This window comes from Balaenoptera physalus, assembly GCF_965194825.1.
Source record: "Balaenoptera physalus genome assembly, chromosome: 19".
NCBI lineage: Eukaryota > Metazoa > Chordata > Mammalia > Artiodactyla > Balaenopteridae > Balaenoptera > Balaenoptera physalus.
In genome coordinates, this window is record NC_138900.1 from 31,217,759 (window position 1) to 31,242,738 (window position 24,980).

General features: G+C 40.7%; 3 protein-coding genes across 7 annotated transcripts in view; 1 reads left to right on the plus strand and 2 right to left on the minus strand.

Moving 5' to 3' along the window:
• VPS35 (VPS35 retromer complex component) overlaps nucleotides 1–6,548 on the minus strand; it is a 33,819-nt gene extending 27,271 nt beyond the window's left edge. The window contains exon 1 of one of the 2 annotated variants that reach the window (XM_082437702.1): nucleotides 6,455–6,548. In XM_082437702.1, the coding sequence (XP_082293828.1) occupies nucleotides 6,455–6,457 (3 nt within the window). In that variant the 5' untranslated portion in view covers nucleotides 6,458–6,548. Of the gene's footprint in view, nucleotides 1–5,622; nucleotides 6,389–6,454 lie in introns of those variants that run through there. The other variant, XM_082437703.1, reaches the window with a different exon arrangement.
• Nucleotides 6,549–6,678: 130 nt separating this feature from the next.
• On the plus strand, nucleotides 6,679–18,022 carry ORC6 (origin recognition complex subunit 6). Of its 3 annotated transcripts, none has more exons than XM_082437727.1 (8): nucleotides 6,679–7,077; nucleotides 8,891–9,044; nucleotides 10,275–10,438; nucleotides 10,653–10,742; nucleotides 11,944–12,056; nucleotides 12,501–12,569; nucleotides 13,626–15,142; nucleotides 15,449–18,022. In XM_082437727.1, exons 1-7 carry the CDS (start codon nucleotides 7,013–7,015, stop codon nucleotides 13,751–13,753), a joined length of 783 nt encoding a protein of 260 aa, XP_082293853.1. In that variant the 5' UTR covers nucleotides 6,679–7,012; the 3' UTR covers nucleotides 13,754–15,142; nucleotides 15,449–18,022. The 3 variants fall into 3 exon arrangements, with proteins under 3 accessions (XP_082293853.1, XP_082293854.1, XP_082293855.1); XM_082437728.1 differs by having other exon boundaries at nucleotides 8,915–9,044; XM_082437729.1 differs by having other exon boundaries at nucleotides 6,942–7,077; nucleotides 8,899–9,044.
• A 958-nt stretch (nucleotides 18,023–18,980) lies between these two features.
• The window catches only part of MYLK3 (myosin light chain kinase 3), a 67,987-nt gene continuing 61,987 nt past the window's right edge, over nucleotides 18,981–24,980 (minus strand). For both annotated transcript variants that reach the window (XM_082437701.1, XM_082437700.1), the window contains exons 11-13: nucleotides 23,995–24,147; nucleotides 22,911–23,043; nucleotides 18,981–21,945 (exon numbers count right to left, since the gene is read on the minus strand). In XM_082437701.1, coding sequence (XP_082293827.1) covers nucleotides 21,886–21,945; nucleotides 22,911–23,043; nucleotides 23,995–24,147 — 346 coding nt within the window. In that variant the 3' untranslated portion in view covers nucleotides 18,981–21,885. The remainder of the gene's footprint in view (nucleotides 21,946–22,910; nucleotides 23,044–23,994; nucleotides 24,148–24,980) is intronic.

Genomic DNA, 24,980 nt, shown 5'->3' on the forward strand with positions numbered 1-24,980 from the left:
CTCATCTGTTAGTTTGATCATGAGATTACAGCAATTCAGTCACATCTTCAGGCTCTACTTCTAATTCTAGTTCTCTTGCTATTTCCACCACATCTTCAGTTACTTCCTCCACTGAAGTCTTAAACCAATCAAGGTCATCCATGAGGATTAGAATCAACTTCCTCCAAACTCCTGTGTATGTTGATATTTTGACCTCTTCCCATGAATCACAAATATTCTTAACAGCTTTACTTTATCCAGATCCATCAAAGGAATCACTAACTATGGCAGCTATAGCCTTATGAAATATATTTCTTAAATAACAAGACTTGAAATTCAAAATAACTCCTTGATCTGTCGGCTACAGAATGGATGTTGTGTTAGCTGGAGTGAAAACAGTATTAATCTCACTGTACATCTCCATCAGAGCTCTTGGGTGACCAGGTGCATTGTCAATGAGCATTAATATTTGGAAGGAATCCTTTTTTTCTGAGCACTAGGTGTCAACAGTGAGCTTAAAACATTAAGTAGATTATGTTGTAAACTGATGTGCTGTCATCCAAGCTTTGTTTTCCCATTTATGGGCACAGGCCCATAATTCACAAGGACCCTAGGATTTTAGGAATGGTAAATGAGTATCAGCTTCAACTTAAAGCTATCAGCTGCATTAGCCCCTAACAAGAGGGTCAGCCTGTTCTTGAAGCCAGACGTTGACTTCTCCTCTCTAGCTGTGAGAGTTTTGTCTACATTGAAAATCTGTTGTTTAGTGTAGCCACCATCATTGTCTTATCTAGACCTCCTGGATAACTTATTACAGCTTCTACATCACCATTTGCAGCTTCACCTTGCATTTTTATGGTATAGAAATGGCTTCTTTCCATAAACCTCATGAACCAACCTCTGCTAGCTTCAAACTTTTCTTCTGCAGCTTCCTTAACCTCTCTCAGCCTTCAGAGAACTGAAGAGAGGGCCTTGCTATGGATTAGGCTTTGGCTTAAGGAAATGTGGTGGCTGGTCTGATCATCTATCCAGACCACTAAAACTTTCTGCATATCAACCATAAGGCTGTTGTGCCTTCTTATCATTCACGTGTTCACTGGAGTAGAACTTTTAATTTCCTTCAAGAACTTTTCCTTTCCATTCCCAGATTGGCTAACTGGTGCAAGAGGCTGAGCTTTGGAGATGCCTTCCTCACCGAGCTTAATCATTTCTAGCTTTTGATTTACAGTGAGAACGTGCAACCCTTCCTTTCACTTGAACACTTAGAGGCCATTGTAGGGCTATTAATTGGCCTAATTTCAATATTGTTGTATCTCAGGGAATAGGGAGGCTCAAGGAGAGGGAGCGTAACGGGGAACAGCCGATCGGGGGGGCAGTCAGAATACACACATTTATCAATTAAGTTTGCCCACTTGTATAGGCACAGTTCGTGTCACCCCACAACAATTACAATTGTAATATCAAAGATCACTAATCACCAGAACAAATATAATAATGAAAAAGTTTGAAATATTGCATGAATTACCAAAATGTGACACAAAGACATGAAGTAAGCAAATGCTGTTGGAAAAATGGCGCCAAAAGACTTTCTAGCTGCAGGGTTGCCACAAACCTTCAATTTGTTAAAAAAAAAAAAAAAAAAAATGCAGTAAAGCAAACGCACAATAAAACGAAGTAAGCTTGCATCCAGAATAGGTAAATCATCCATAGAAACAAAAAGCAGACTGGTGGTTACCAGGAGGGAGAGTGGATGAGTAACTGCTTAATGAGTACCGGGTTTCCTTTTCGGGTGATAAAAATGTTTTGAAACTAGACAGAGATGGTAGTCATACAACACTGTTAATGTACGAAATGTCACTGAATTGTTCGCTTTAAAATGGTCAATTTTATGTGAATTCTACCTTAATAAAAAAGAAAAATGACTAGAGATAGAATGCCTCTTACACAATGAACTAGGAAGCTGGAAGGCAAGCACTTACTTATAAACACGAAAGTTAAATCTGGTCTGCTCCATTATCAAAGACAATCAAAATAACACTTAATTTCGAGATTAACAAAAAGCACATAAAACCCACTTCTGAACTAGAATCATTTATAAAGATAGAATACTTTCTTGGTCTAATTTTGGAAAGAGAAAAAAATTAATTGAATAATAAGCAATGCCAAGCATCTCTCTATCTTTTCCTGTGGCAAACTCTAGTAAACTGAGTTTCCCTATGACCATACTTCTTCATAAGCATAAATAAATTTCAAAGAAAAAGTTATGTATCTTTTAAACTGAACACTAATTTATACAACAGAACTATTAGTGTAAAATGTTGGCAAGGAGAACATGAGCATTTAAGGATTCTGACTTAATGAAATTCACTGTTCATCACGGTCTAGCCATCTGAAAACTTCAGGGAGACCAAGCTATGGTTTGGGTTTTTTGGCTTTTAACTCTGGATGCAATAGATTTAACAATTATTAGAATCAATGGATTTCACTAGGTTCAGATGGCCAACTTAGAGATAAGTAGTGATATATCAGGACATTTTTATAATTTTTAGTGTGGTAAAACATACATAACATAAAATTTGCCATTTTAACCATTTTTAAGTGTGCGGTTCGGTAGCATTAAGCACATTTACATCGTTTTACAGCCATTGCCACCATCTAGCTCCAGAACTTTTTCACCTTTCCAAAAGGAAATTCTGTGCCCATTAAACAGTAACTCCCCATCCCCTGACTTGCACTCCAGGCAACCACCACTTTACTTTTTTTTCTCTAGGAGTTTGACTTCTCTCTAGGAGTCTGACCTCATATAAGTGGAATCATACAATATTTGCCCTTCTGTGTCCAGCTTATTTCACTTGGCATAATATCTTCAAGGCTCATCCATGCTGTAGCATATGTCAAAATTTCCTTCTTTTTAAGGCTAAATAATACTTCATCATGTGTATATACCATTCTGTTTATCCATTCGTCTGTTGATAGATATTTGGGTTGCTTCTACCTTTTGGCTGTTGTGTATAATTACACAGCAAATAAAACTGTGGTTATAAAGAGATTACAAGCAATTCAAAAATATTTGTATAGAAATGACCAGATTCAGTAATCTGTAAACAAATTGGCAAAATTTTTCTATTTTGTATCAATGGGGTTTAAAATTAATAGAAACATATATATACACAATGTAGAAAATTACAGACTTATCAATAGGCTACAAATGAAGAGATAAAGCTATATTAATGTATTTTTACACATTACTTGTAAGACAGTGTAGTTATTATACAAACGGCTATTCTATTCTACTTATTTATTTATTTGGCTGCATTGGGTCTTCATTGCTGTGCGCGGGCTTTCTCTAGTTGTGACGAGCAGGGGCTACTCTTCGTTGCAGTGCGCGGGCTTCTCATTGCGGTGGCTTCTCTTGTTGCAGAGCACGGGCTCTAGGTGCACAGGTTTCAGTAGTTGTGGCACGTGGGCTCAGTAGTTGTGGCACACGGGCTTAGTTGCTCTGCAGCATGTGGGATCTTCCCAGACCAGGGCTTGAACCCGTGTCCCCTGCACTGGCAGGCAGATTCTTCACCACTGCACCACCAGGGAAGTCCCCAAATGGCTATTCTAAAGGAGCATCTAGATGCCCTTCCTGGGAAGTGTCACATTTAGATAGTGTCAGGTATAATGTGAACACGCTCTCATTAAACACAAGCCAGGTACAATGATTCCTCACTCATGAAAGTGGTTCTCTGTTTACAAATGACTCTGTACATAGCAGCTACGTGCATCAGAGAAAAATGGAAACAGTACAGAGACAAGATCAAATTAATTTTTGTGATCAGGACCATTTTAGCTTGAGACTCAAGCCGAACAGCCCTCCCAAGTCTACACAGTTAAAAGGTGCAGAGAGGTGGCGCAGTGGTTAAGAAGCTGCCTGCCAATGCAGGGGAGACGGGTTCGAGCCCTGGTCCGGGAAGATCCCACATGCCGCGGAGCAACTAAGCCCATGCGCCACAACTACTGAAGCCCGCGCGCCTAGAGCCCATGCTCTGCAACAAGAGAAGCCACCATAACGAGAAGCCCGTGCACCACAACAAAGGGTAGCCCCCGCTCGCTGCAACTAGAAAAAGCCCGCTCACAGCAATGAAGACCCAACGCAGCCAAAAATAAATAAATAAATTTATTTTTTTTTAAAAGGTGCAGAGAAAACAAAGGTCACTACGAACATATCACTTATAAAACTATTCTCCATTCAAACAATGTGCTTTCGCTTCCTCTTATAGCAAACAAGGTTAATAAGAGTACTTACATCACCGTTATGAGTAATAAGTGACACAGATAAAGCCTGAAAAGTGCTTAGCACTTAGTAATAAGCACTTCACATAAGTGTTACCATTATTATATCCCTCTTAGAAACCAGCAATTATCTCCAACGATCCTAGAAACTTATTTGTCAATCTCTCCACTCACGCTACAGATGTAATCTAACAACGCGATGCAAAGCAACTGTAAAATGAAAATAACTAGTCTCACAAAGATACAGAATTTCATTATGTTAATGAAAGTACTATTTTAAAAATGATGGTAAGGCACAAAATAGCAATTGAAGTAGGGAGAACTAAGGATAATGAAGGGATGGGAACGTCCCAACATGTATTTTAATACCGAAGTGTCTCCACCTTAATTTACCAATAAATTTCCCCAGGAATCCTATGATGGCACACACCATGAGCATTCACTTCTCCCAGCTTTATCTACTAGCAATACGCTTTCTTCTCCACCTGGGGAATTTCTGCTCACTTTCCTCAGAATCTCAGTTAACATGTTACTTCCTGTAGTCTTTCCCAAGCTCCCCAGGCAGAACTGTCTCTCCCTCCAGGGCCCCACAACACTGAGTTGACAGTGCTAGCTAGCAAAGCGATCCTCAGACTGTATTCCATTAAGTTCCACAAGCACGTCTTCCCTGATAGACCCTTAAGTTCTTTGAAAGCAAGGACTATGTTCCCAGTGCCCAGCACAGTCCATGACATAGAAGGCACACAAGATGCATGATGAACTGAATTGGATCCTAGAATTTTAGGATTGGGAAGGGCCAAAGAGGCAACATTTGTTTTCAGATGCAAAAAGGAGACTCAAAGAAGACTGAGTGACTTGCCCAAGTCACAGAGACAGTGGCTGTGACAAGACTGCTACTCAAGTTTTCTTTCCCAATAAAATTCATGAGGACAGGACTGTGTGCCTGGCTCACTGCTCCAAACTGGTTCATCAAGCACAGAATCTGGATGTATAGTAGATCCTCAAGTAACTGCTTTGATTACAAAACACTATAAATGTCAATCCATAAATGTTGAGAAACAGAGAAATCCTAGTTTAATTTTTGCACCGTTCTTATATCAATTCCCAACTAAAAATTCTGAGAAATAAGCAAAATCACCTTGTATGGCATCATATTATACGAAAGTAATATATGTCAAACATTCTGCTTTCTGGCATTAACACATTTAAAGCGACCCCTGTTTCCAGGCTTACAGGTTTTCAGAAGCCTGTCTACGTAAAGTGAATAGTGAGATAAAACTGACATACTGTACACCAACATCCAAAAACATTATTCATACAGTGCAGACTATGTCAAACGCTAATAAAATGCAAGTGACAACTTGCCTTTGTGGAAACTAGACACAAGGATTCACATTTTGAGGAAGTTCAAGTTCACCAGCCAACAGCCACACCACGATTTGCTGCCAGCACGGAGAGGCGCTAAGGAGTATGCCTACTTCCAGGAAGTAAAACACTTGGATTTCATCAATGGGGAGGTCAGTAAGAGAGCCCGGACGCCCAACGAACAAGTGTTAAAGGAAACAAGCAGTCTCCTTTCCGTCTCTCAGAATTAGCAGATATCAGAGAGCATGAGTCCTTCCAGGAAATTCACGTAAGCGAGTCCCTAGAATTCTGACACACACTGCAATCGAAGGGGGCTATGCGCCGAAGAAGGCCCGGGCACCATTAAGGCCCCTCTGGAAGGTATTTCTTGCACAAGGAAGGGACAAGAAAGCACTACCAGGCACAAAGGTGGAACCGCCAGCAAGGGAGCAGCCTCTGGGCGGATCCCAACGCCACCTCTGAGCCTCAGGCCCTCCGCACGCACCCGTTCCAGCCAGACGCCCAGACCCGGCACTCGGGATCCCATCAAGGCGGGCGGTGGCCGACTCCACTCAGAGGGGCCGCAGGCCCTGACGGACCCCCAGAGCTAATGAGCGGAGACACCTCCTCAAAGAGTAACGGCCGCGGCCAAGCACCCCCGCCCACCCGAGCCCGGATCGCCCCGCCTGCGGCCTTCCCCGGCCTGTCGCCCACCCCGCAGGCCAAGCCGGGCTGGTATTAGCCCCGACCCGGCTGCGGGTCCCCGACTCCTCCTGCAAGGCTCCAACGCGGTGGGAGTGAGCAGGGGCTGGGAGAAGGGTCGACCCGGGGCCCGCGGCCCCTCAGCACTCACCATGGCGACTCCCCTAAGCCTGCAGCAAGCAAAACCCACCCCTCGCGGAGCCTCCCGCGGTCAGGTGACTCTGCGGCCCCTCCAAGCCCCGCCCCCTCTAGCTCCGCCTTCGGACCCTGTAGGCAGCTCCTCGATTGGCCCCCCAAGTCTCGCGTATTTATTGGCCCTTGTCGCTTCACGCTGGACTGAGGAACCTAGGCGCTAGCCAGTCTCTCCACTGTGTGTGGCGGGACAGTGCGGAGTAGGGGGAAATCTCTTGGCGGCAGGAAGGAGACAGCAGGAGCCTAAGGAGCATTTGAGTCTGCCTAGAAGGGAGGAATACAAGGAGTGGGAGCTGCCGGCTCACATTCACTTTCTGCCTTGGCGCGTGTACTTGCAGCGCGCACGCTCAGAAGGAAGACCAGGATTGGTTTACGGGGCAGTCGCAACTTCTTGTCCCAACCAATCCAGGTGCAGCGGGGGGGTGGGTCCCGGCCCTCACTGGCGGGCGCGACGTCCGCGCGCGGGTTTCGTCGCGTTGCAGCTGTTTGCGGGTGTAGTGTAGTCTTTGTCCGCGCCATGGAGCCTGGCGTGATCCGGCGTTTAGCCCCACGCCTGGGCATCGCCGAGCCGGAGGTGCTGAGGTGAGTACGGTCGGGCGCACCCCAGCGGCCCTGCGCCCTCAGAAGGGATTTAGGCCCTACCTCAAGAAAAACCTCCCGACAGTGGGCTTAGTGAGCAGGCCGGAGGGGCGAGTGTAGACGCCCCTGGAAACAGCTAGCACTGTGGGATGCACGGTGGTGGGAAAGGGAGAGAGGCGGAGAGCTTGCGTCGTTTCCCTGAAACTTATTGACTGCGTTTACGGCGGAGGCAGGCAGACGGGGTAGAGACCTCATGGAGGGCAGTGTCTATGGTGGCAACGACTACGCAGGAAACGGAATGGGGCGGTGTGCGGAGCCGCTGGGGATGGGGCGGAGCGCAGCCTGGCTGCAGCCTTTAATTAAAAAAAAAACTTGCGAGAAAGCCTCGCAGGGGGCGTGCAATTGGCGCTGAGACCGGATTTATAAAAGGTGCCAGCCATGGGAAGATGTGCGAAGAGGGCCCAAGCAGGGACAGCAACCTGTGCAAAAGCCCGGAGATGGGAAGGACTTTTGCATGATCCAGGATTAGAAATAAAGTATTGGGGCTTCCCTGGTGGCGCAGTGGTGAAGAATCCGCCTGCCAATGCAGGGGACACAGGTCAAGCCCTGGTCCGGGAAGATCCCACATGCCGCGGAGCAGCTAAGCTTGTGCACCGCAATTACTGAGCCTGCACTCTAGAGCCCGTGAGCCACAACTACAGAGCCCGCGTGCCACAACTACTGAAGCCCGTGTGCCTAGAGCCTGTGCTCCGCAACAAAGAGAAGCCCGCGCACCGCAAAGAGTAGCCCCAGCTCGTCGCAACTAGAGAAGCCCGCACGCAGCAACGAAGACTCAACACAGCCGATAAATAAATAAATGTAAAAAAAAAAAAGAAAGAAAGTATTGTAGTTAAACTGGGAGGGCAGGGCTAGCCTGGGTGCCTGGACTGTCAGTTAGGTGAGGGAAGGGAAGGAAAGGAACACCTCCTAGACTTGTAATCATTTAGAACAGTGGTTCTCAAAGTGTGGTGCCTGGACCAGCAGTATCAGTATCTTCTTGGAACCTGGTAGAAGTGCACATTTTGGGGCCCCACTATAGGCCTACTGATCAGAAACTCGGGCTGGGACCAGCAATCTTTTCACAAGCCCCAAGGTGACTGTCATGTACACTAAAGTTTGAGAACCACAGATTTATTTTTATTTATGTATGTACGTATGTATGTATGTACGTATGACTGCGTTGGGTCTTCGTTGCTGTGCGCAGGCTTTCTCTAGTTTCGGCGACCGGGGGCTACTCTTAGTTGCGGTGCGCGGGCTTCTCATTGCAGTGGCTTCTCTTGTTGCAGAGCATGGCCTCTCGGCGCGTGGGCTCTAGAGCGCAGGCTCAGTAGCTGTGACGCAGGGGCTTAGTTGCACCACGGCATGTGGGATCTTCCTGGACCAGATATCGGACCCGTGTACCCTGCATTGGCAGGCGGATTCTTAACCACTGCGCCACCAGGGAAGTCCCGAGAACCACAGATTTAGAGGAAGGAGGAACCCTCGTCTCACTTGCCTGCCTCTGTCACAGTTCATGCTTGTTCCAGTAATGGAAGGCTGAAAGAAGGGTTGGCCTTTTGGGGAGGATTTCAGGAATTTACTTTTGCTTGAAAGTACTTGAGCACAGTGATGTCTGGAGTCAGAGGGTTTGTTCTGTTTTGTAGAACCCTGTCCTCCCCCAAAAGATGTGAGTTTCATTCCCAGCCCCAATTAAACTTGCATAGGAGTTAGGGTCGGAGTGAAGTCCGCCAGGCTGAATTCATTGTTTACCAAAGTATTGGGCAAACTTCTGGAAAAGAGTTTTAGTGAATGTGTTGCTCAGGAAAGCAGAGGAGTACTTGCGACTGTCCCATGTGAAGTGTAGTGGCCTGTCTGCACGAACCACAGAAACCAGCAATGCAGTCATGTGCCTGGACCTTGCAGCTTCCTGCATGAAGTGCCCCTTGGACAGGGTAAGTAGGTCCCACTGAATGTCTGAATAATCCAGTGCAACACTGAAGTTTACTCATGTTTTCATCTCTGGTTGGACTAGCCCCCATCAAAACTCCGTGTTTTAGGATTTTCCTGGCTATTCTCACGTGTTATTCTAGATGAACTTTAGAACCATTTTGTAGAGTTTGAGAAAAAATATTTTTTGCAACATTCTCTTTATTCTTTACTACCTAGTTTTCCTGAGCACCTCTTTCTTTACACAAGGCTGTCCTCCACACTGCCTCTAGCATCATTCTCCTAAATCACATACTTTAAAACCCATGTATTATTTTTCTTCCAGTGTCACAGTGGTTGAGAGCCAAGCTATGGCAAGACTCACATGTTGAGACCAAATCTCAACACCACTGGTTACTAACTCTGTGAGTCTCTAGTTTCCTCATCCATCAAATGGGGGTAAAGATATCCATTTCACTGGATAATTGTAAGGAGGAAACAATGTACTATATGTAACACTCTTAACACAGTGCCTGTCACATAATGGTACACTGATAAAAATGGTGGCATTAAAAACACCATTGGCTCCCCATTACCATCAAACTCTCCAGCCCTTCTTGAACCCTACTAACCTCAAGCTACACTATTCACTTAACAGACCATGCACCTTAATGACTGACTTTGTAAATGCAATGCTTTTTTTTTTTTAACCTGGAATGCTTTTCTAGCAAGCTCCTGTTTGTCTTAAAATGACCCTGCCTTGCTGTTACATCCTTTATTAAGCTTTCCTTTCCCAAGCAGAGTTGGTATCCCTCAGTTGTTGATCCTCCTGTTTCTCTCCCAGTTTCCCTCTTATCTCCCTTTCACACACACTCACCCTCCCCACCTCACTCCCACTATTTCCCTCCTTTGTTTTTCCAATGAATTGCACATTGGCACCTTTGTTAAAGCAAATAACCATATATGCCATCTCCTGTGTTTTTTAATTCACAGCTTGGCTGTGGTAACACTATGTTGTATTTTAAATTATCTGCACACATGCATGACTGCCTTTCTATAGTATGAGCTTCTTGCCAGCGGTACTTAACTTGCCTGACATGATTACTGATTTTTGACTAAACGAAGCTAAACCTTTAGGTAGAGTGACTTGCCACAGAATTAATTAATCTTGAAAAGTTGACTTATTAAACAAGTGTTAAAGGCACTAATATACAGCACTTATGATTTTCATGATTCATCTATTTTTCCTTTCAAAGGCTTATTTAATTAAACTTTCTGGTTTGAACAAGAAGATGTATCAGAGTTGTCTTAAATCTTTTGAGTGTTTACTGGGCCTGAACTCGAATATTGGAATACGAGACCTAGCTGTACAGTTTAGCTGTACAGAAGCAGTGAGTATGGCTTCAAAGATACTGCAAAGGTATGAGACATATAATTGAAAATCGATACTGATACATAAAGCAGAAGTATCCAATGTCCTGGTAATTTTCCGTCTTAAAAAATAACTAATATGATGAAGTGACAGAATGCATATCTTATACATTTAAATAGTTTGTAAGTTCTGATTTGCATTTTCAGTTTCTTTGAAATAATATTTTCTAACAAATAACTCTGCAAACACTGCTTTCACTTAGCTATGAGTCCAGTCTTCCACAAACACAGCAAGTGGATCTTGACTTATCCAGGCCGCTTTTCACCACTGCTGCACTACTTTCAGCATGCAAGTAAGTGTTCCTTTTAACATTCAGAAAAGTCTGTAATTTATAAATAAATTTCTCGTTGCCAAAGAATACTTCTAATTTAGTTGATTTCAACTCAGAGCATATTTTCCTAAATAACCTTAATAGTGGCCAAGTGACCCGATTCTCAGTTTACCCCACAGTGGACCTGACAGCTAGGAACTAGTGTTGCCCGAAGTCCACTTGCCAAGTGGCAGCCGCATGTATGTATATGTATGCTAAATCATGAGATCTATCATTAAAACGGTGCTTAGTTGTGATTTTCCAGTCACATTTTTTTTAAGTCCTGATTGCAACTCTTTTTCAAGTAATTTATAAAACTTTTCGATGATAAATTCTTAATTTGAATCTTCGGGGTTATCTATGTGTATACTGAAATTTTACCCTGGAAATATTAGTAATTGTTATCTTTGTCTAAAGTTGTCTTGTTTTATCTTGCTGGAAAACTCCTTAGAAAACAAATTGTAGCTGGTGCTTGAAGAATAGGTTTCTTACTATGTAACCACTAATTTTGGTGTGTTTGGCTCCATTAGCTACTATTAGTGAATAGAAATAGTCCCTTTATTTCAACAAAGGTATATGTATGTGTGGAGGGAGTATGGCTGTTATGGTAGAAAACAGTATTGGCAACCTCACTTTTGAAAGCACATTTCACTGAACAAAGAAAGGTTTGAATGGATCTGTTATTTTAAATAAGAAGTTTGTTTTGTATTTTTCATTAGTGATGGTTGTGAAGTGTTATTAGGGAGGGGGTTTTTGGAGGGGAGGGTGGTTTATATTCTTGTAGTCATATAAATATGAGCATCATAAGTGTTTAAAATGAGTTAAACACTTTTAAATGCTGTAATTGTCATTTAGCAAGTTAGTTAACATCTGAGATGTATAAGAAAGAGTTCTATGAAGCATGAAGTACTATAGCAAATGTCTTTTATGTGCCCCATTTGTTACGTAACAGACCCTGTGTGCATTTTAACTCTCGCAGTACAATAAATAACTAAATAAATAGCTTTAAAAGGTAAGTTTGCATGGTTTTAGCTAATGATATATGTTTGAAATAAAGGGAAAATTAAACAGCTGGGGGCTCTTCATAAAGCCTGAGTGGAAAGGAAATAAGTTGATAACTGGTTGGCCAAAGAAGATAACAATACTGATCTTAAGAACAGCAATTTATCAAATTCTTTTCTAGGATTCTAAAGCTAAAGGTGGACAAAAATAAAATGGCAGCCACATCCAGTGTAAAAAAAGCCATGTTTGATCGACTCTGTAAACAGTTAGAGAAGATTGGGCAGCAGATTGACAGTGAGTATTCATTCCATGTTGCAAGAACGTGTCATTTGAAAATGTAAACCTGCTGGTAAAAGTTAGGTATTTTCAAACTTGCAAACTAGCTGCTTTCTGAATTATATATTCTTGTCTATCTGTAGACAAGATCGGTTTTTACTGAGAAAATTACTGTTCTTTTCTATTTTTCAAATAAAATAGCTTAATAACTAAAAAACAAAAACAAAAAAACCAACCCTGTGATTCTGTAAATTCATGCCTAGAAAATAGATTCTCTGTTCTGAAGTCTGACAGGAAAAGCCAAAGAAAAGAGAAGGACAAGATCATTTGCCTTCTCCTTATCCTAGTATTTGGTCAATCAAGGTATCTGGTTTTTATTTGTGATCCAAAATATGCTCCAAAACTAAAATTGAAAATAGGAGAAAAATTAACTGTGATAATACTTCTTTTTCCCCCCTAAAGGAGAGCCTGGAGATTCAGCTACTCCACCACGGAAGAAAAAGAAGACAGTGGTTGAACCTTCAGCAAAGGGTAAAGCATTATTAGCAAAGGGTGAAGCATTATTAACACCGGATAAACATTGAAATTAGTACAATGGGATTAGTATACAGTGGGTTTAACGCAATGAACAGCCCTTTGCTGCTTTAGCAGCTTGCCTTGACAAGAGTCAGATTTTATATTTGCAGCAACGTGGATGGATCTAGAGATTATCATACTAAGTGAAATAAGTCAGAAAGAGAAAGGCAAATACCATATGATATCACTTGTATGTGGAATCTAAAATATGACACAAATGAACTTATCTACGAAACAGAAACAGACTTACAGACATAGAGAACAGACTTGTGGTTGCCAAGGAGGAGGGTTCGATTGGGAGTTTGGGACTATCAGACACAAACTATTATATATACGAAGGATAAACAACAAGGTCCTACTGTATAGCACAGGGAACTATATTCAGTATCCTGTGATAAACCATAATGGAAAAGAATATGAAAAAGAATATATATATATGTATAACTGAATCACTTTGCTGTACACCAGAAACTAACACAACATTGTAAATCAACTATACTTCAATTAAAAAAAAAAAAGTCAGATTTTAACTAAATCCTGGAAGTTAATCATTTGATAAGACCAGTTTTCCAAGCAGTAGTTTACAGAAGTATCATGTAATTAAGAATACGTCTGAAGGCAAACTGCTTAGGTTCAAATCCTGCTTTACCACCGAGTGGCTATGTGATTTTAGGAAAGTGACAATTTCTGTGAGCCTCAATTTCCTAATCTATAAAATGTGATTAATATTAGCACCCATTTCACATAATTGTGGTGAGGGTTGAAGGAGATAATACAATTAAAAGTGCTGGATTCAGGGCTTGATAAATGTTAGCTATCATCAAGATGTCTTGGAATGTAAGGGAGAGTGAAAAACTGATGTGTTAACTTCTGTTTCCACTTCTCATTTTGGTATCTTATTCCCTATTACTTAATTAAGATAGATGTTTTAAAGTAAACAAGCTTACTTCTTTCTTACTCATTTGTAAACATAAGGATTTTGAAACATTAAAAAATTTTTTTCTCTCATAGAAATAGAGAATGTAGTAGAGATCTCACATAAACCGCAAAAAGATGACGATCTGACACAGGATTATGAACAGTGGAAAAGGAAAATTTTGGAAAATGCTGCCAAAGCACAGAAGGCTACAACAGAGTGATTTCAGCTTCCAGACTACCTGTGCTGCAAACCAGCAGTGCATCTGCCACCTCAAGGAAGACGTGAGGGCTTTGGAAATTTGTTTGAACTTTTATAACAAGGATCCTATCCTTAATAGCAAAGAAACCAGCATTGGGGCTGAGCAGGGTGGCTCTCACATGGGCAGCAAATTCGTTAGATTAGCCACAGTGCCTGGTTGGCTCAGCTTTGGCTCCCCACAGGTCTGCACTCCTACAAAATGTCATTGAAGCTGTTTTGCTTTCTTGTTTTGTTTTAAGCGAAAGACAGTCTCCTGTCCTATCCAGAATATGAAATTCAAGCTGAATGGAGTCTAAAGATTTTACTTAAGATTTTGTGTTAATCTCTTGGTTTGACTAAATCAATATATAGTACAGCCTAAGTTAATAAATATTATTTTTATATGCATTCAAGGTGCAGTTGTTATCAGTTTGGGAGAATCTGTGGTATGCCAAAAGCCGTCTACTCTAGCAGGAAAAAAGCTGAACACTGAACCATACTGCTCCCCAGAGCACAAACTCTTGAATCAGACTTTCTGGGTTTAAAACACTGCTCAGCCATTTACCACCTGTGAAACCTTGAGCAAATTAATTATCTTCTTTATGCCAAATCAATAAGTAGGAATAAAAGTAATGTCTACCTCATAGAATAATTTGGAGGAGTATCTGAGCTAATACATGTAAAGCATTTAGTACAGCTCCTGGTATAAATATTTAGTAAGTATTAAAATACAGAAAGAAACACATATAGACGTCTCACATAATTAGTTATATATTAGCATCATATTAAAAAATTAAGAAACACTAAAGTGCGACAACATGGATAGACCTAGAGGGTATTATGCTAAGTGAAATAAGTCGGACAGAAATGCAAATGCTGTATGACCTCACTTACATGTGGAATCTAAAAACAAAACATGAATAGACAAAACATACAGAGAACAAATTGGTGGTTGCCAGAGGGGAGGTGGGTAGAGGGGATGAGTGAAATAGGTGAGGGAAATTAAGGAGTACAAACTACCAGTTATAAAATAAATGTCATGGGGATGTAATGTACAGCATAGGGAATATGGTCAATAGTATGTAATCACTGTATGATGACATGATAACTGGTGATCATTTCATAATGTGAGAAATATCAAATCACTATATTGTACACCTGAAACTTATATAATAGTGTAAGTCAATTATACTTTAAAAAAGAGACCAAGGTTTATTTTCTTTGATATCCACATACTGAAAAATGTAACCTTACTAAATACTTACTTTAAAACTGTGGAAAAGGGCCTGGAAAGATAAGTTGCTAGGGGCTCTGAGGCATCATGCCAGACATGATTTTAACCAAAATTAAGAATACATGGGCTTCCCTGGTGGTGCAGTGGTTGAGAGTCTGCCTGCCAATGCAGGGGACACGGGTTCGAGCCCTGGACCGGGAGGATCCTGCGTGCCGCGGAGTGACTGGGCCCGTGAGCCACAACTACTGAGCCTGCGCGTCTGGAGCCTGTGCTCCGCAACAAGAGAGGCTGCAATAGTGAGAGGCCCGCGCACTGCGATGAAGAGTGGCCCCCGCTTGCCGCAGCTGGGGAAGGCCCTCGCACAGAAACGAAGACCCAACACAGCCATAAATAAATAAAGAAATTAATTTTAAAAAAAAAAAGAATACATGATCTACTATGAAGCAAACTTCAAAACTCCAATAAAATATCAACATATCCAAGGAGAATAAAATGCATGGAGAGATTGCACATTCATGGATAGAAAGGCTCAATATTGTCGAGATGTTAGTTCTTCCCAACTTGATCTATAGATTCAACACAATTCCAATCAAAGTCCCAGCATTTTGAGGACATCAACAGACTATATAAAAATTAAAAGACCCAGACCAACAATTCAATATTGAAGAAGAACAATGCTGGCGAGGATGTGGAACAACAGGAACTCATTCATTGCTCGTGGGAAGGCATGATGTTACAGCTACTTGGAAGACAGTTTGGGAGCTTCTTACGAAACTAAACATACTCTTACCATGTAATCCAGTAATCATGCTCCTTGGTACTTGCTTAAATGAGTTGAAAACTTACGTCTGCAAAAACCTACACATTGATATTTATTGCACCTTTATTCATAGTTGCCAAAATTTAGAAGCAACCAAGATGTCTTTCAGTAGGTGAATGCATAAACTGTAGTATATCCAGACCATGGAATATTATTCAGCACTAAAAGGAAATGAGCTATCATATCATGAAAAGACATGGAGGACATTTAAATGTGTACTTCTAAGTGAAAGAAGCCAACATGAAAAGGCCTTATGGCTCCAAGTATATGACACTGAAAAAGGAAAAAACTGGAGACGGTAAAAAGATCAGTGGTCTCCAGGGATTGGGGTGGGGGCAGAGATGAATAGGCAGAGCATAAAGGATTTTTAGGGCAGTGAAACTATTCTGTATGATATTACAATGGTGGATATATATCATTATACATTCATCAAAACCCACAGAATGTGCAATACCAAGAGTGAACCCTAATGTTAGCAATGGACTTTGGGTGATAACAATGTGTCATTGTAGGTTCATCAACTGTAGTAAATACACCCACTGTAGCGGGTGATGTCAATAGTGGAGGAGGTTGTGGATAGGGCAGTATGGGCAGGTACAGAGGGCATAGCGGAAATCTCTGTCCGTCCTGCTGAATTTTGCTATGAACCTAAAAACTGCTCTAAAAAATAAAGTTTATTAACTTTCAAAAAAAAAGAATACATGATCTAATTAAATATTTCCATGAAGAATGCAATAAAGTGATTGATTGCATCCAAATTTTTAAAGCCTAATCAGAATGGTATCAGTAATGATAGTGGTTGCCTTCTATCTGCTGTAAATAAGGTATAATACCTGCTGCATAGAACAGGAGTGACTAAGGGAGTGATTTTCTTTCCCTGCCCCTTTTAATTCTAGACACTTAGCAAGCTAAGGTTAGAGAAATGCTGTAATCAAATGATCCCACACAGCCATAATGTCCCACAGCCATGTGGTAGAGGGGAATGAACGTGAGATTTGAAACCACATGCACTTGCATTTAAATTCTGGCTCTGCCACTTATACCCTGAGAAAATATTACGACCTTAATGAGCTTCAGTTTTCTTGTTTATAAAATGGAAATATTATCTACCTTGTGAGAATTAAAGGTAATATTTGTAAAGTGTGTGACACCTAGAAGGCATTCACTAAATAGTGCTTCTATTATTACTTTGATCTAAAATGGATGTGAGTCTTTTCCTCATTTATTTTAAGAAGGTATATAATTTGATTTTGGTGCCAAGATTTAGATTCTAGCTTTGGGTCAAAAGCAATCTATTCATCACCAGGTAAAATTAAAGCACATTCACTTTTTAAAAAAATTGTGGTAAAATAAATATAAAATTTACTATCTTAATTTTTAAGAGTACAGTTCAGTAGTGTTAAGTACATCCACATTGTTATGTGATCTCCAGAACTCTTCATCTCGCAAAGCTGACTCTACCCATGAAACCCATTAAACAACTCCCATTCCTCCCTCCCCCAGCCTCTGGCAACCACCATTCTACCTGTCTGAATTTTAACTATTCTAGCTAGATACTTTATCTAAGTGGAATCATATGGTATTTTTTTTTTACTTTTTTTCACTTAGCATAATGTCCTTGAGGTTCATCTATATTGTGGCATGTGTCAGAATTTCTTTCCTTTTTAAGGCTGAATAATTTTCCATTGTGTGGATATACCACACTTTATCCATTCATCTGTCAATGAACTAGGTTGCTTTTACCTCTTGGCTATTGTGAATAGTGCTGCTATAGACGTGTATAGTTATGTGTCTCTTGGAGATCCTGCTTTCTATTCTTTTGGGCATTTACCTGGAAGTGACATTTGATAATTCTGTTTTTAAATTTTGAGGAACCACCATACTGTTTTCCATAATAACTGCATCATATTACATTCCCACCGACAGTGCACAAGGGTTCCAATTTCTCCACATCCTGGCCAACACTTATTTTCTGTTTTTTTTTTTTGTTAGTAGCCATCCTAAATGGGTGTGAGGTGGTATCTCATTGTGGTTTTGATTTGCATTCCTCTAATGATTAGTGAGCACTTTTTCATGTGTTTGTTGGCTATTTGGGAAAATGTCTGTTCAAGTCCTTCACCCATTTTTTAATAGGTTTTTTGTTGTTGAGTTCTTTATGTAGTGTAAATATTAACCCCCTATTAAAAAATGATTGCAAATATTTTCTCCCATTCCTAAGGTTGCCTTTTCACTGTTGATTTCATGAGAATAAATATAAGTACTGTTTGTGACTTTTTCTTCTATGCCCTGAAAGCAGGTAATATATTTTGATTATCTGGAATGTAGCAGGTACTTCGTTATTTTTTAAATTAGTTGTGGGGTAGGGGAATTGCCTTAAAGCAATCTTGTCCAAATGCCCTCCTAGGGCAGGAATCCTTCACGATTTTCCAAAACATTCATACCCGAGCGATGGAAGCTTACTACTTAGTGGGTCCATATATTTCAGTACTGTTGTAAGGACTTTTCGGAAGCTCATTTCTTTAACAGCTCCTCTTGGCTTATTTAACTGATTAAAAAATGTTTTATCATGAAAGTTTTCAAATGTATACAACAAATATATACCTCTTTACTAGAGGACAATATTATGATACCCCATACTGACTACCCAAGCCCAACAGTTAAGATTTTGCCACACGTGCTTAACTGTATCTCCCTTTTTCCTGAAGTCATTTAACCCACGTTATAGCCACATTACCATTATCATACGTCACAATATTAATAGAAATTCTATCATCAAATATGCAATTTTTTTTAATTTTTATTTATTTATTTTTGGCTGCATCGGGTCTTCGTTGCTGCGCATGGGCTTTCTCTAGTTGTGGCAAGCGGGGGCTACTCGTCATTGCGGTGCGCGGGCTTCTCATTGCGGTGGCTTCTCTTGTTGCGGAGCACGGGCTCTAGGCACACGGGCTTCAGTAGTTGTGGCTCGCGGGCTCTAGAGCACAGGCTCAGTTAGTTGTGGTGCACGGGCTTAGTTGCTCTGCGGCATGTGGGATCTTCCCAGACCAGGGGTCGAACCCGTGTCCCCTGCATTGTCAAGCAGATTCTTAACCACTGCACCACCAAAGAAGCCCAAATATGCAATTTAGAATTAAATTTCCCTGGATGTCTCTGAACTATCTTTTTATTGTTTATTTGCTCAAATCAGGGTCAAGACAAGGTCCACACTTGACAGTGGGTTGCTAATTTTTAATTTTAAAAGCAATACATGCTCATTGTTAAAAAAAAAAAAAAGAATTCAAATGATTTAGAAAGTAATAAAGTGAAAAGTAGAATTCCCTCTCTCCCCCATCACCCACTTTCCACACCGCACCGTTAACTTTCTTGCATAACCTAGAAAATTTTAATGCACATATAAGCATGTCTCTCCATAAATGGGATAATACCATATATATGTTCTATAATTTTTTTCTTAATAAAAATCAGTACATCAAGATCCATCTTTACTGGCTACAAGGTAACCTCCCATATGTATGTGTCAAAATTTAAACCCTTGCTGATAGGCACATATGGGTTGTTTTCAACCTATATGGGCCATTTTGCTACAGTAAAGGTCATTTTGCATACATCTCTGCCCGCTTGTTCAAGTATTGCTGAGGGATAAATTTCTAGAAATGGAATTGCCGGGTGAAAGTATGGGCATGACTTTTATTTGGATACATATTCATCAAAAGTGAAAAATTCCATTTTCCCCACACCCTCACCAAATCTGATAGGTGAAAAAAGTGGGTCCTGACTACCTTTCAGAGTTCCTCTGCCCAGCAGTTTTCTTTCATTTTTTAAAATATAATTTTTATTTTATATTGGAGTATCGTTGATTTCCCAAAAGTTTTCAATGACTGTTCATTCAAATTAAAAAGTCCCGTTTGAAATAGTTAATACTAGCAAAGTTGCAATCTAAAAAATTTTCAAGTACACACCAGCAGAGAACTAAAAATATCCAGAAAATTAAAGTTTCATAAAAGCTCCCTCGCCTTTCAAATAAGGGAGGCTATCTTATGCAGTACCTCTCACTTGTGTGGGCCTGGCCTAAACAAATCCCTCAAAGGAACTTTGTTGAAAAGTTTCTCTAGGTAGAGAATAACAGCATATAGGGGGAAAAATTAAAATTTGATAGCTATCGGATTTTCTCTGGATCTGCCCTGTCTTATATAGACGCCACTAACCATATGTGGCTATTAAGCCCTTAAAATGTGGCTAATGCAACAGTAGAACTGTATTTCTAATTTTATTTCATTTTAATTAAACGTAAAAATACTAGAAAATATTTAAGATGCTTGAACAACTTGAATATGTGACTATATTTTTCCACAGTAAATTTTATGAAATCTAAATACAAATTGTATGTCTGATAAAAACCTAGAATCTGAACTGGCATGAATTTTAAGTGTAAAATACACACCAGATTTTGGAGACTTAGTATGAAAAAAAATCAATAATTTTTATATTGATTACATATTGAAATAGGTTTTGATATGTTAAATAAATTATTAACATTAATTTTACCGGGTTTTTTTAGAGAAGCTATCAGAAAATTTTAAACTGTATATGGCTCATATTATATTTCTATGAGGGAGTGGTGCTCTAGATCAGGATAACTAACTGTACATTTTTCTGGGGAGAAGATTCATAGCATTCCCCCAAGAATGTGAAGTCCCATGGAAGGGAAGAATCACCGTACTATAGATAGAACTATAGATATCCTCTATAGCTCCTTCTGGAGGCTGCCTTCAAAACACCTTAAAAATAAAGCATTTTACCAAATCACTGTTACTGGCCCATGAAAGGGAGGTTTCCAACAGCCATCTCTTCTGATATTCATCCACAAGCCGACAAGCTTGGAGCAGGCCTAGATGTGCTGATACTGAAAATCTTAGCTTCCCAACAGGGGTTAGTGTTCCAGAGAAAAGCTATAACCGAAGAAATGCAGCAGGAGGATTAATATCTCCATCTTCTGCCTCTCTCCCCACAATAAAAAAAGTCTATTATGGGACAAAAGTCCTGAAAAGCTGTGAAACTGTTGCATGGCTAATTAAAAATTAAAAGTAACTAAAAACTTCTGACCCAAGAAGGTCATGAGAACAGCACAAAAACTTCCTTACAGCTAAGGAAATTAAAAGAATTGTTTCCTTTTGAATAATAAAGTACTCCTTGTTAATCATTTCTTGAAGTTAGTTAAGTGATGGGTATATACCTGATAAAACAGTAGGAGAGCAGTTTTCATTTGTTTTCTCTTGATGCATCATTTCTGTGTTTCTCTCAGAAAGCTGAACATCATTACATTCTTATCTCTCTTTCACATATTACATATCAGTTCCCAGACTTACTAGACCATAGATTCATAACTGCGGAAGCGAGATCAGGAGGGAGACTGCCAGTGTCAGGACAGGGCAGAATAAGAGAGAGTAGAGGTATGTACAGATTTTAAAAGCATATTCAAAACTATCATTGCTCTGATATAGCCATGACAGTCAGTACATTTTGAAATTTCAAAGAATATTAAAGGATGCATGTTTTGATTCTCAAGAGTACAAGTTAAAACAAGTTTGAGGATCTCTGCCCTAAATCCACATTGCTTCACTCTAGAGCAACAAATGTAATACAAAATGTCAGCTCACACTTGAGCAAGTCAAAATGCTAGGAACTCTTTGCACTGGAGGAGGTAACACTGACTAACATGCCCTGTGTGATAGTCCGCTGGGTTCTTTAATCAGAGTAAGCTTAGACTTTAAATTTGACATATGCACAGTAGAAGCTTTCCTACCTACCTAAAGCATGCCTACACTTATCACCAAAAGTAGGTACACTTGAAAAGTAATCACAGCATTTCAACTGATCTTATAAGGCAGAAAAAAGTTCTTAGGTCAGTCTCTTTACAGCCACTTTTTGTCCGCAAGGAAGGCAACAGCCATAACCTTTTTTTACAAAATAAGTGGAAGGCCAGATTATTAAAAATCTTCAGTCATGACTTCACCACCAGTCTCAGCAATTTCTGGGCCCATGGGAGCAGCTGCGTTGAGGATTAGGGACAAGGTGGAAATTTCCTTAACCTGTTGGCAGCAGTCACCACGTAGAAGTGTTTCTTAAGGTAAGGAGAGAAAAAAGGGAGGGAAAAAGGCATATTTTTAGATCAAGTACTTTAAGAAGAAACAATAAAAGGACTTGCTTAAGTTTAGCCACTTGGGTTTGTTTAAAATCGATAACTAAAGGGGAAAAGAAGATTCTAGCAAAATTATAGTAAAACAGTCACATGACTTTCAGGGGCGTGTTTAGAGCGAGTTTGAAGTGAGAAGATATGATATCCTACCCTTTTCTTGTGAAAAATGGAGCGCCCTAGAACGGTATTTTTCAAATTGTAACTCACGACCCACCAGTGGGTCATGAAATCAAATTGGCGGGGCATGACTAACAACTTTTTTTTTAATGAAACTGAACATCATAGAATAGAAAATATCAGAGTGCATCACACTCTGTGGAGCAAATGTCGCAGTATTTTTGTCTCACGCGTGTGCGAGTATACGTGTACTTGTATACTGGCTCTCTGGGTAAAAGCATTTTGGTTTTGTTTTTTATTGAAGATCTAAGCCAATATCAAAATGTTGGAAAGTCACTTCCCTGGAGGACAATTGTTTTCAAGATACATTCTATGTCCATGGTTCCAAAGAGTTCTGTTGTAAACAAAATTATAAAGCTTTTAAAGCCTAATAGGGCTCTCCTGGGCTCTTTTTCTAAAATGTGGAGGAATCGTCCTCAAGCTACAGGCAATTAGTTCTGAGCACTGCACTGCGATGTTCGTTGAGAACACATGCTCAGATTTCATTCTGTCACTTCAAGTGTTCACGTAAGTATGAATTAAATGCTATTTTTATGCCAGTCACTTTGGGTCTGTGGCATTTTTTTAATCAAGGTAACAGGTTTTTGACATGAGACTTTTTTCCCCCTAAATAATCTATTTAGAATCAAAACGTAAGTGAAAACTTAGTACACTTCTTTCAAAGGACATTTTAAGAAAACAAATGCTGCTTTTACTAAAAGAAAAACAGATACCTTCCATTTCCTCTGAGCCATGTATTTCTGCAGCAATAGTTGGGATTTGAGACGAACTTTCGATTTAGAAGCTTTGGCAGGCAAGTTATTCAACCACTCATGTTTCAGGCACTGTGTGGCACTCATTCTGCAGCTGTAAAATCAAACAGCAGGTGAGACTTTTAGTTGGGGTTGCATTTTTCTGGCTATCCAAAATCTGCTTAATTGGTAGGAAGCTGAGTCAGTGGAACAGATTAATCATATAGGCAGATTCATGCCACTTGCTAAAAACAGACCTCCTACTACCTAAAATTCCCATCCTTAAAAGTGCAAGAATGTAGTCAGCAAAATGTTCCCTGCCCTCTACTGAGGGGATGTGTCCTAGTGATTAATCACCACCTCCCAGAGAGAGCTTGGGAATCAAGGCAGGACAGTAGGAGGGCCAGCTGTGCCTGGAATTGCTCTTAAGAAGTAAAAGAACATGAGCCTTGAAAGAAGCTCATCTTTCTTCACAGAGAATAATGTCAACTTGTTCATCTGAATTAGAAATGTATTTCCTCTCACATAACTTTTCACAATAAGGAAGAAACAAAACAGTCAAGGCCAGGGAACGAGAGCTGTCTCCCCACCACTTGTAGTTATTCCCATATGTCTGAGTATCGGAAAACTCAGTGGCCCAACCCATAACCTGGATATAGCTACTGAAAACTAAGTAGGTCTTCATCACCCGGAAATAAGGTTTTCTGTCTTTTATTCTGGGGAATAACAGCTGCATATCTCAACTTTTTTTCAACATTAGCCTATGAAAAGCAATAACTTGGAAATAGGCCTAATTTGTAAATATGGTCCTTTCTAAAACTCTTGTCTAGATTTTATGCTCCTAGTTGCTTGTTTCTTAACTGACTTCCTTTGTCCCTTTCCCTGCTACCTTTTCTTTTTTTTCCCCAAAGAAGTAGCAGACTAAGAAATCCTGGACAGAATCGGTCTACAGGAAGAAAGGACCATTCGCTTCAGCAGCCCTGCCCAGCACCAGCCTGATTTCCACAGCACCCAGATGGATGGTCACCATCAGGATGGATCATGGGTGACAAGCAATAAAGGGTACCTCTTCTCTTTGACCAGCAACCGGGCGACAAAGTCCTTGGCCTCCTCTGACAGCCCTTCAAAGGTGTCGGCATCAAAATCCCAGCTACAGTTCACAATGAAATTCATGGTCTCTGCATCTGTTTCCCCTAGAAATGGGGACAAACCACTGAGCCTACAGAGGAGAGAAAGGACTGTCAGTATGTGGAAGCTATACCTGCCAACACACATCGACAAGATAGAGAAGACTCTTACAAGGTCAAGCAGAACTAACCAGAACCAAGAGGGTTCAGAAGAAAAGCACCCCCATTGCCTCTCCACAGGAGATGTCCAGTGTGCTCGATAAAGGAAGTGGAAGCACTGAAAAATTGACGGCAGGAAGAGTGGTGGAATAAGTCCCCTATCATGCTCACCACATTCCCCCTTACCCTGAAGTAAAGAGTCAATTGGGGTCCAACCCAATACGCCCATTTATCAGGTACATTTGACTGAATATTAAGATGGCTTGACGTGTCTCTGAGACTACCCAGGCTTCAGGGGCCAAAGGAAAACTGGCTTTATTAGGCTCCTCTAGAGGAGGGCAGAGAGATGAGACAACTTCACTGGCTGGCCTTGGGCCACAATATTCCCCAACCTGGTGTAGCACACACACAAAGTGTGGGGAAACAGTTAAACTGTAATAATAAGACTGGGAGCAAAGCTTGATTTTGTTGGGCCTCTGAGGAAATAGCTGAGGGATGTCCACAGTTGGAGAGAGAGGAGGACATTTAGTCTGTGCACAGATCTCCTCTCAGCCCATCCTAACTCTGCTTCCTCAGCCCACAGAAAACAGGGAGCGCAGAGCACAGGGACAAAGTTAGAAGATGCAGGAGCTGTGCCCTGCCCTGCCCTCCCCTCTCCTTACCGCTTCAGTGCACTCCAGCCCCACTTGCACCACAGCACCTGCATTTCTTTGCCAGAGGGCTTTCTCTCCAGTGGAAGCTGATTTATCAACCCAGAAGTTTCAGG